The 12,073-nt window shown below is 41.5% G+C and overlaps 1 protein-coding gene across 1 annotated transcript; it reads left to right on the top strand.

Annotated features, from left to right (window-relative positions):
* Positions 1 to 220: 220 nt before the first annotated feature.
* LOC132571928 (vomeronasal type-2 receptor 26-like) lies at positions 221 to 10,342 on the top strand. The gene is made up of 4 exons (XM_060238719.1): positions 221 to 907; positions 5,893 to 6,120; positions 8,646 to 8,772; positions 9,432 to 10,342. Exons 1-4 carry the CDS (start codon positions 221 to 223, stop codon positions 10,340 to 10,342), a joined length of 1,953 nt encoding a protein of 650 aa, XP_060094702.1.
* The last annotated feature ends 1,731 nt before the right edge of the window (positions 10,343 to 12,073 follow it).

The raw sequence follows: 12,073 nt of genomic DNA, 5'->3' as shown, positions 1-12,073 counted from the left end.
ATAACTGAAGGTATTAATATTTATACCTTAACGAGTGCATTGAGTTTTGTCTTGGATACAAAAATAAACACCAAACTCTTCCTTTCTTGACTAGATCAGTTATAATTTGGATAACCCTGGGTTCAAAGAAGAGACTCGGTTGCCTTTCTTGTATCGGATGGTCCCAAAGCAGGATTCATATTTCATGGGGATTGTAAAGTTGCTCTTGCATTTCAGATGGATGTGGATTGGTCTCCTGGCTCCAGACAATGCCCAAGGAGAACGATTCCTGAGGACCCTGACCCCTCTGGTTGTCGGCAGTGAGATTTGCATTGCCTTCACAGAAAGCATCCCAGAATTCAACAAAGGTGTCAAGGGGTTCATTTTTCATGACTATTCAGTTCTCATGCAGAGAAAATGCAATGTATTTGTTTACTATGGAAACACCCACTCTATGCTTGCACTTGGGGCTTTGATCAAATTAGCTGAAAAAAGAGAAAAATCCATGGTGGGGAAAGTTTGGATCACAGGGATCTTGCATGATATCAGCTTGATGTCCTTTCTGAAGGCATTTGATATCCAGCACATCCATGGGTCCTTTTGCTTTTTGACCCAGGCAAATAAGAACATCAACTATGACAATTTTGAATCTTCTGTAACTACTCTCATTGAAATTGGATATGCAGCATTTCATTGTATCTCTTCAAATCATGCATTGTCTGTGAAACATTTGGTAAGATGCAGAGAGAAAGACGACCTGGAGACTCCATTCCATGAAGAGCTTGAAAGGATCCTGCCTCAAGACAGCCACAGCATTTACAACTCTATCCAGCTGGTGGCCCATGCCTTAAATGCTGCCTTCTTATCCAAATCTAATGGGAAGCTGAGAGGAGGCTGGCTGGGACTTCAGAAGCTACAGCCATGGCAGGTATTTATTTTCTCTAAGAACACAGGGATATCTGGGTAGCTGGAATTTCAGAGGAACGAAGATACTTTGGCCACCAAATGAGAAGGGAGAACTCACTGGAGAAGACCCTGATGCTGGGAAAGACAAAAGGCAACAGAAGGAGGGGAGGGCAAAAGATGAGATGGCTGGACAGCATTACTGATGTAACAAACATGAATTTGAGCAGACTTCGGAGGATGGTGGAAGACAGGAGGGCTTGGCGTGACTTTGTCCATGGGGTCACAAAGAGTCGGACTCGACTGTGCGTCTGAACAATAACAAAACAAGATTTAAATGTACAATCTATAAGATGTATGTTTTAATACTTATAACACTAATTAATTGCAATGTACCCCTTTCCCCTGTCCAAAGCTGGGGCTAGAGTTTCAGTGAATCTGACAGACACCTTGTTACAATGGCATTTGCTCCCACAGCCTCTCTCTGTTGCCTTTGGCCTGAGATATTTTGTATGAACAAACTTTAGTTAATTACAACCCACCCACCCCCACCCCCGTTTTCAATTTTCAGGGATGCTTGATTATATATGTTAAATCCAGAGCTCCTCAGTCTTGTTGGGCCTGTGCCAATTTTTAGAACTTTGAGAACAGAGAACAGCTGTCATCACAAAATTGCTGGGGCAGAGCTGAAAATGGCTTAGGGCATGGGGCCAATCACAAAAGTTTCAAGCTTACCCACCTGCTGCTATGAAATCAGTTGTGTGTGGGTCATAGAAAGAAGAAAAAGAGTTGGTTTTATACCCCACTCTTCACTACCCAGAGGAGTCTCAGGGTGGCTTACAATCATCTTCTCCTTGTCTCTCCACAAGAGGCACCTTGTGAGGCAGGTGAGGCTGAGAGTTCTGAGAAAACTGTAACTGGCCCAAGGTCACCCAGCTGGCATAATATGGAGGAGTGGGGAATCAAACCCAGTTCTCCAGATTAGAGTCTGGTGTCCTTAACCACTACACCAAGCCCTGCCTGATAAAAGTGGTCCCTGTTTACACAGTTCTTTTTGGAATACAAAGCCAGACTTCCATGTCTGATTTTAACCATAGAGTATACACAGCATTATTCCAGTGCGGTTGGAAGAGTACAGGGCTTTTTTTTTTTAAAAGCAAGAATGCACAGGAATGCAGATTCGGCTGGCTTGGCATTAGAGGGTGTGGCCTAATATACAAATGATTATAAACAAAAGAGTTTCTTTGAGCATAAACAATTTTTATTAGTAACATATGGTAGCAAATCTATATCAATATCTTACAACTTAAAAAGAAAAATTTATCTACCCCATATCTTACTTTTCCCTCCCCCCTCCCCCCATTATTTGACCCCCGCCAGTGTTATTTACTTAAAAAAAACACAACTATTAAAGGTACCCTTAACTATTAAAAAAACCAAAAGTTATATTCTTCTTTTAAAACTTAATCATTATCAAAAATTGTCCAGTGTCCTTTTATTTTCCACTCTTTTTCTACGTATCTTCTAAACTTCTTCCACTCCATCTTAAAAACTTCCAAATCATAATCTCTTAATATTCTTGTTAATTTGTCCATTTCACTCCATGTCATAACTTTTATAATCCAATCCCATTTCTCTGGTATTTTTTCTTGCTTCCACAACTGCACATACAATGTCCTAGTGGCTGAGAGCAAGTACCAGATTAAAGTTCTATCTTCTTTTGGAAATGTTTCCATTTGTAGTCCCAACAGAAAAGTCTCTGCAACTTTGTTAAACTCATATCCCAAGATCTTAGAAATCTCTTGCTGAATCATCTGCCAAAACATTTTAGCTCTTTCACAAGTTCACCACATATGGTAGAAAGAACCTTCATGCTTTTTACATTTCCAACATCTGTCTGGCATCTTATTATTCATCTTTGCCATTTTTTTAGGAGTTATATACCATCTATACATCATCTTAAAACAATTTTCTTTAATACTTTGACATGTTGCGAGTTTCATAGAGTTCTTCCACAGATATTCCCAAGATTCCATCTTTATTTCTTTATTTACATTAATTGCCCATTTAATCATTTGAGATTTCACTACTTCATCTTCTGTAGACCATTGTAAAAGTAATTTGTATACTTTTGAAATTAGTTTATCATTGTCTCCAAGCAGAACTTTTTCCATTTCTGTTTCCTCTTTCCTTATTCCTTCAGTTTTAATGTCATTCTCTACCAAGCTCTTTATTTGTTGCATTTGAAACCAATCTTATTTGTGACTCAATTCTTCAGCAGTTTTCAGTTCTATTTTTCCACTTTGTATTTTTAACAATTGATTAATGTTCTTGATTAATAGCCACTTTTCTTCACCAATCTCAGCCGTTATCTTTATTACTTCAGCTGGCACTATCCATAAAGGTCTTCTCTCATCTCCATATTCCTTGTATTTTGTCCATGTATTTAATAAATTGCTTCTTATATAATGGTGAGAGAAAAGACCATCCATCCTCTTTTTTCCATAATACAAATATGCGTGCCAGCCAAATTTATTTCCGTGACCTTCCAACACTAGAAGTTTTTTGTTTAACAGTGTTATCCATTCCATTCCAACACTGAAGTCCTCAAGCGGGCAGAGGTTACCAGCATCGAGGCACTGCTGTTGAAGACGCAGCTGCGCTGGGCAGGGCATATTTCTAGGATGGAAAACCACCGCCTTCCCAAGATTGCCCTGTATGGCGAACTCTCCACCGGCCATCGAAATAGAGGGGCACCAAAGAAGAGGTACAAGGACTCCTTGAAGAAATCCCTTAGCACCTGTCACATCAACCATCACCAGTGGTCTGACCTAGCCTCAGATCGCAAAGCATGGAGGCACACCATCCACCAGGCTGTCTCTTCCTTTGAGAACGCGCGCATAGCTGGTCTTGAGGACAAAAGGAGATTGAGGAAGAATCGCACTGCTACAGCACCAACCCCAAATCAGACTTTTCCCTGCAGCCACTGTGGCCGGACCTGCCTGTCCCGCATTGGTCTTGTCAGCCACCAGCGAGCCTGCTGCAAACGTGGACTATTGCACCCTTCTTAAATCTTCGTTCGCGAAGCCAAGCCGAGAGAGAGAGTTATCCATTCTTTCATCCACACTAAGCAAACTGCTTCATGATATAATTTTAAATCTGGTAATTGAAATCCGCCTCTCTCTTTTGCATCTGACAGAATTTTCATTTTAATCCTTAGCTTCTTCCCAGCCCACACAAATTCTGAAATTTTCCTACGCCATTTATCAAATTGTTTGGCATCCTTCACAATAGGAATAGTTTGGAACAAATACATTATCCTTGGTAGAATATTCATTATAATTGCAGCTATCTTGCCCAGCAATGACAGATTAAGCTTATTCCATTTTAGCATATCTTCATCCATTTTATGCCATAACTTCTCATAATTATTTTTAAACAGATCAATATTTTTCATTGTTATCTCCACCCCTAGATACTTTACCTTTGAGGTGACTTCACAACCCGTTAGTCTCTGTAATTCTTGTTGTCTATTCATCTGCAATTTTTTACACAGAATTTTAGATTTTTCTCTATTTATAGAGAGTCCCGCCAACTCCCCATATTCTTGTATTTTAGTTAACAGCAAAGGTGTAACTTGTATGGGGTTTTCATTTATAAACCTTATATCATCAGCAAACGCTCTGTATTTGTAAGTACATCCTTTTATTCGTAAAACTTGTATATCTTTTTCTTCTTGAATTTGCATCAATAAAATTTCAAGAGTCATTATAAACAACAGTGGTGAAAGCGGACAACCTTGTCTAGTACCTTTGCTAATTTTCATTTCTTCTGTAAGATCTGCATTAACACACAACCTTGCCCTTTGTTCGGAGTATATTGCTTTTATCATTCTTATAAAACTTTCTCCCAGCTCCATTTTTTCCATTACCGCGAACATAAAGTCCCAGCTTAAATTGTCAAATGCTTTCTCTGCATCTGCAAAGAATAATGCTACTTCTTTTTCTGGATGTTTTTCATAATATTCTACAATATTTACAACAGTCCTAATATTGTCTCTTATTTGTCTTTTGGGAAGAAACCCTGCTTGATCTTCCTTTATAAAATTTATCAAATGTTGTTTAAGCCGTTCTGCCAAGATTCTTGTAAATATTTTATATTTTATAGTCATTATTTAATAACGAAATTGGTCTGTAATTTTTTAAATTCGTGGCATCAACGAAATAACAGCTTCTTTCCATGTATTTGGTACTTTCCCTTTTATTCTTATTATATTCATCAACTTCTGCAATTTTGGTATTAATTCGTCCTTAAAAGTTTTAAAATATTTAGCTGTATATCCATCTGGCCCAGAAGCTTTTCCATTTTCCATTGCATTGATTGCTGCTTCAATTTCTATCTTTTCAGTTGGATCATTCAAAAGTTTTCTCATATTTTCAGTTAGGGGTTCTATTTTTAACTTTTGTAAATATTCATCCATCTTCTCTTTCTTTATTTTAACATCTTTAAACAGTTTGGCATAGTACTTGAAAAATTCTCTTTTTATTCCCTCTTGAATAACCACTTCTCTTCCATCTACCACAATTCTGTTAATAATTCTATTTTCTCTCTTTTTCTTCAATTGCCAAGCCAAATACTTTCCCAGTTTATTTGCTCCCTCAAAGGATTTCTGCTGAAGTCTTTTCAAACTCCATTCCACTTCTTTATTCAACAAAATGGCTTGGCATTAGAGGGTGTGGCCTAATATACAAATGAGTTCCTGATGGGTTTTTTCCTACAAAAAAAGGCTTGGAATAGTAACTATGCTTAGGATGCACTGTTAGTCTGTCTCAAATTGCTGAAGCTGAAAAAGGGACTCAGAAAGGGACCTCAGATCCACTGTCAGTGTCAAAAAGACATTGTGAATCTGGCAAAGGCAAAAGACTGGAACTCCAATAAACAATTAACAAGGCTGAAAACCTATAGGGCTTCCTATATTTCTAAATACTGCTGCTTTGTATGCCATTCTAGCTTCATCCTTTCTTGAGAAACTTCCGGTCTTACTATAATTCCATGGAAGGAGTTTATTTTGATGAGAACGGGGACATGGCAGTGGATTTTGATATTGTGAACTGGGTGGCAATGCCCAATCAGTCTATTGTGAGAGTGAAAGTTGGGAGTGTGGAGAGATGTGCTGCTCCAGAGATAAAGTTCATCATTGATCAGGATGTCATTGTGTGGCCCAGATGGTTTAATGAGGTGGGGAAAACGTATTTCATTTCATGTCCTATAAAAACTCTTAATACCATGTCAAGAGTTATTCCTATCAATTCATGTTATAGTCTCAGAGTACAAAGAATGAGAAAAAAATATGATGGGATAAAAGTTAGGTGATGGGCAGTCAACAAGAGTTACTGTTGATGGTGGTCCCAGGGTATAGTCAGGTATGGGCAAATGGGCAAATCCAGATCCTGAAGTAGTCCCTTTCTAATAGTCACAGCTCAGAGCTCTAAGCATAAGCCATACAGAAAATCTTTTGTAGCATCCTTTGTCTTTATGGTCATAATTCTGAGTGTCATTAGAAGAACCATATAGAGTTAGATTTGGATGATGATGATGACGACGACAACAACAACAAAAACAACGCTATTAGATTTATATCCTGCCCTCCATTCTGAATCTCAGAGCAGCTCACAATCTCCTTTATCTTCTCTCCCCACAACAGACACCCTGTGAGATGGGTGGGGTTGAAAGAGCTCTCACAGCAGCTGCCCTTTCAAGGACAACTCCTGTGAGGGCTATGGCTGACCCAAGGCCATTCCAGCAGCTGCTAGTGGAGGAGTGGAGAATCAAATCTGGTTCTCCCAAATAAGAGTCTGCACAATTAACCACTACACCAAACTGGCTCTTAGAGGGCATTGAGTTCAACTCTTGTGGAAGTTTCCAGTCCATGCACTGTCAGACCTTCTTAGCTTTATTACAGTTACTCTATAATGCACCGTCAGTGTTGGATGCCATATTGTTTGGTGGGGGAATTTGGAAGGCCTGGGTACTTTTGAAGCTGAGCTTTGAAAGGAATTTGACTGGAATCTTGAACTGCTATATCTGACAATGGAAACCATGTACCATCTGGGCCTTATAAGCTCTTGATATTCCTCCATCCTTTTCTCTATTGCCCCAAACCATTTCCTACAGATATTGAATGAAAAATGTATATGGCAGTAGGGTGTGAAAGGCTTTGAGGTTATTTATTCTCCACCAAGATGGTTTTCTATACGGGACATCATAAATAGATCTCTTTCGGAGGGCTCTTTTCCAACGCCCCTGAAGGAGGCAGTGGTCCGCCCTCTCCTGAAAAAGGCTACATCTGATCTGGCCGAATTGGCTCACTATCGGCCGGTCTCAAATTTGCCCTTTTTGGGCAAAATCATTGAGAGGGCTGTGGCGTCGCAGTTACAGGGCTTCTTGGATGACACTTCCACCTTAGATCCATGCCAGTCCGGCTTCCACCTGGGCCATGGGACGGAGACAGCGTTGGTCGCCCTCATGGATGACCTCCGGCGACATCTGGATCGAGGCGGCTCGGCAGTATTGCTGTTGTTAGACCTATTGGCTACATTCGATATGGTCGACCATCAGCTGCTGACCCGCCGCCTCGCTAACGCAGGAATCCGGGGGCTAGCCTTACAGTGGCTTTCCTCCTTCCTTGAGGATCGGGGACAAAGTGTGGCGATTGGAGGAGAGCTGTCCCAGAGGCGCTTACTTAATTGTGGGGTGCCTCAGGGGGCAGTTCTCTCTCCGAGGCGGCGGGTCAGCAGCTGATGGTGGAATTAACTACCAGGGGAGGTTCGAGCCCTGCGGGACTATAATCAGTTCCGCAGGGCCTGTAAAACTGTCCTTTTCCAAATGGCCTACAAGAGGGAATCCTGAAGTGACACCTAGCCATCTGATATATACTGTGTTGTACTATAGCACCTTTAACTGTTGTGGTTTTAATTAATTTATTTAAATGTATTTTATTGTATTTTATTGTATAATATATTTATCATAATCATGGCACATTCCATGTCTTGTGAGCCACCCTGAGCCTGCCTCGGCGGGGAGGGCGGGATATAAATAAAAGTTTATTATTATTATTATTATTATTTCTTCCTGTTAGTCTGTGAGTCCTGGTATTCGGGTTCAAAGACTCTGAGGTGTAATGGATAGTGGATAAGAGTTCCTTTTAGGCACACATGTTTCTCTCTCTAGTGGTCAATTCAATATTGCATTGCTGAATCTCCATCATAGTTTTCTGAACAGCAAACATGTATAGAAAGTAATAAGGATACACAGCCCATGAAAACAGGTGTGCAGAAGAGTCCATTGTTTTCCCCCCAGCTCTAACATATGGACTCCAATCCTTCTTTTGCCCTTTGCCCTGGCATAGTTTAATTTAATTTTTTTTATTTATATCATTGATCAAGCAGGCTCAGGGTGGCTTATCCTGCAAGCAGGCTCAGGGTGGCTTACAACAATAAAACAACAGAGTTAAAATAATATTATTTTAAAAACCCAGACATTACAAAATAGCTGAGCAGCAGAAGCATGTATGGCAAAGCTATAGCCATTTCATGCAGCTGTGAGTCTGAAATGTCCTGAAAGAGGATTTGGTTCACATGGCAATAAAATCCAATTTGGGATTAGTGTTCATGTTGAGTTATTTCTATAGATAGAGTCCATGGACACATAAAACAAAGCCCCCCTAACACATTTCACTTAGTACTCCTTGTCTTTATGCCTAGACCCTGCCTCATTCTAGGTGCACTGAAAGTTGCCCACCTGGATACACTAAGCTGATTAAGGAAGGAGAACCTCTTTGCTGCTACGATTGTTCTCCATGCGTGGAAGGGACAGTTTCTACTCAGGAAGGTAAGTCAAATATGAAAGTTCTAATTGGAGGGAGGAGGCAGAGGCAAAAATAATTCCATCGCAGCCTCAGCTAGTCCCCTTTGGCTCACATTACCAGTTACTACTGTTACCACCAACTATACAGTCTTCAATCTACCATGTGGATACCCTTGTGAGATTCAGCCCTCTCTGTTTACAGCTGTCTGATACTAGAACACCATGGAAATAGATGAAATAGTCTGATCACCATCATTGTTGGGTTTACAAATACTATGGTTTTTAAAGTTTGGTTTTATTGTTTTATAACTAGTGTTGTAACCCACCGGAGCCCATTCATGGGAAAAGCAAGATAGAAATTGAACCAAATAAATACGTAAATAAAATTCCACTACAATAGGCATCATGTACAAGGTGCCTTATACCATGTCAGAGTTTTGGATCATTTTGCCTGCACTTTCACTACTTTGGCTATCATTCATTGTCCACAGTTGGAGGATGTTCATTGCACTCTTATCAGAGATTGACTTGTCTTGTGATGCTAAGGATTAAACCCAGCAATTCCCACAACAAAGGAGTACAATCTGACTATGAAAGTTTCCCACCTCCATCCCTATTATGCATTGTTAGTTTGTGGATGTAAACTAGATTTGGTGTTACTGAAGCTAATACGTCCTTTTCAGATGCAAGTCACTGTCAGAAGTGTCCAGAAGATCAATATCCAAGCAAGATCCAAGATCAATGTATTCTCAAGCATATCAGCTTCTTGTCCTATGAGGAACCTCTGGGGATCATCCTAAATGTCCTTACTCTTTTCTTCATCCAAATCACAAGTTTTGTTTTGGGAATATTCATTAAATACTCCGAAACCCCAGTTGTTAAAGCCAACAATCGAGATCTGTCCTACGTTCTCCTTGTCTCCCTTCTGCTTTCGTTTCTCTCCTCTTTTCTCTTCATCGGTCAGCCCCAGAAGGTGACCTGCCTTCTCCGACAAACTGCTTTCAGCATCATCTTCTCTGTTGCCATCGCTTCAGTGTTGGCCAAAACTGTCACTGTGGTGGTGGCCTTCATGGCCTCACAGCCTGGGAGCAGGATGAGGAAATGGATGGGGAAGAGCTTGGCCAACTCCATTGTCTTTTCCTGTTCCTGTATTCAAGTGGGCATCTGCATTCTCTGGCTGAGCATCAATCCCCCCTTCCCAGACTCTGACATGCACTCCCAGTCTGGAGAAATTGTACTGCAATGTAATGAAGGGTCTGTGGCCATGTTTTATGCTGCCCTTGGCTACATGGGCTTTCTGGCTGCCGTCTGCTTCACTGTGGCTTTCCTAGCTAGAAAGCTGCCTGGGGCATTCAATGAAGCCAAGCTGATCACCTTCAGCATGTTGGTGTTCTGCATTGTTTGGGTGTCCTTTGTGCCCACCTACCTGAGCACCAAGGGGAAATACATGGTTGCTGTGCAAGTCTTCTCTATCTTGGCCTCCAGCTTGGGCTTACTGGGCTGCATCTTTCTTCCCAAATGCTACATTATTATACTGAGGCCTCATCTGAATACAAAGGAACAACTAATGATGAAACAAAAAGATGGACTCTGATTTTGAGTACGTTACATTCATTGCATTCTTTGTAATGTCATTGATCTGTCTCCACACAGTTATAAATCCTATGGAGTTTTCTTGGAATCTAATTCCCTAAATCACTATTACATTAAATGTGCCTATATTTAACAATGTATATTTAACATCTAGATAACAGCCTACATCTATGTTGAAGGAAATAAAGGAAAAGCAAAAACTCACTGTTACCTTTCCTTTGGGTTTTATTTTTTTCTATCCAAAGCAGCCATTTTTACTTTCGAGGCTGTGGAAAGCATTATCATTATTTTGTTGTTGTTGTTCTTGTTAGCATCATGGAGCTAGGATTATCTGGTTTTGCTAATAATCTTCTGACTATTGGAGGAAAAAGATATAGTATGTTCAGAAGAGCAGTCATCGAGGTCATTTCTTAGAAAAAGGGGTGCCAGAGCTCTTTAGCACAACTCATTTGCATAGCTCATTTGCATATGCCACACACCCTTAGCATCACCAGGTGGTGTACTATATTATATCAGCTCAGCATCTACCTTAAACAATTATTGAATTATAATTGCCACCTTACTCCCATCATACTTTTACAATTACTTTATCCTACATGGTCGCAGTGCAGGGACAGCCCAAGGGCTCTTGGCGCCCCAGGCAGAGTATGTACCTGCTACCCCCCTCCACAAGGACACCCCCAGGCTGCCCCCTCTCCTGTTCTTTGCAGCGCCGCAATGCAGTGCCACACTCCACCCCCCCACTGCGCTTAGAGGAGCACTGCCAGCCTCCTGCTTACCCGCTCGGCGGGAACTAGTAACATCATCATGCAGCATGAGAAAAAAAATTAAAGGGAGCTCGGGGGGGCACGGCGCAGGGGTGTGCCGGGAGGGGCAGAACACCTAGCGTCAGGCCTGGCTACAAAGCCACATAGGAAGGAAGGCCTTGGTATGCATACCCTGCCCCTTGGCCCTCGAGGAAACTGGCTGCCCACTGTGTTAAACAGGTTGTTGGACTTCTGGTTTGTTTGTTTGTTTGTTTGTTTATTTATTCCGTAACTTATATCCCGCCCTTCCCACAAGTGGCTCAGGGCGGCTTACAACAAACAATAAAACAATAAAATCGGAACAAATTAATACATTTAAAATCAAGCATTTAAAACCTAAAAACCTTAAAATTTTACATTATACATTAAAACTATACAGTATAATCACAAAAATCTGGAATCTAGAAAGCTACATTTGTCCAGTCAGGCGTAGGCTAACCGGAAGAGGGTCGTCTTACAGGCCCTGCGGAACTGAGTAAGATCCCGCAGGGCCCTCACCTCTTCCGGTAGCTGGTTCCACCACATAGGGGCCATTGTGGAAAAGGCCCTGTCTCTAGTTGTTTTGAGGCGCACTTCCTTGGGCCCGGGGATGGTGAGAAGATTTTAAGTCCCAGACCTCAGTACTCTCTGGGGAACGTGTGGGGAGAGACGGTCCCTCAGGTAGGCAGGTCCCAGGCCATATAAGGCTTTAAAGGTAATGACCAGCACCTTGTGCCGGACTCGGTATATTATTGGAAGCCAGTGCAGAGCCCGAAGACCCGGCCGAATGTGCCCCCATCTTGGGAGGCCCAATAACAGCCAGGCCGCGGCATTCTGCACCAGCTGCAATTTCCGGGTCCGGCACAGGGGCAGCCCCATGTAGAGGGCATTGCAGTAATCCAACCTCGAGGTGACCGTAGCATGGATCACTGTTGCTAGGTCATCGG

Source organism: Heteronotia binoei, chromosome 5 (assembly GCF_032191835.1).
Source record: "Heteronotia binoei isolate CCM8104 ecotype False Entrance Well chromosome 5, APGP_CSIRO_Hbin_v1, whole genome shotgun sequence".
Classification (NCBI taxonomy): Eukaryota; Metazoa; Chordata; class Lepidosauria; order Squamata; family Gekkonidae; genus Heteronotia; species Heteronotia binoei.
This window is presented reverse-complemented; position numbering and strand designations above follow the sequence as displayed.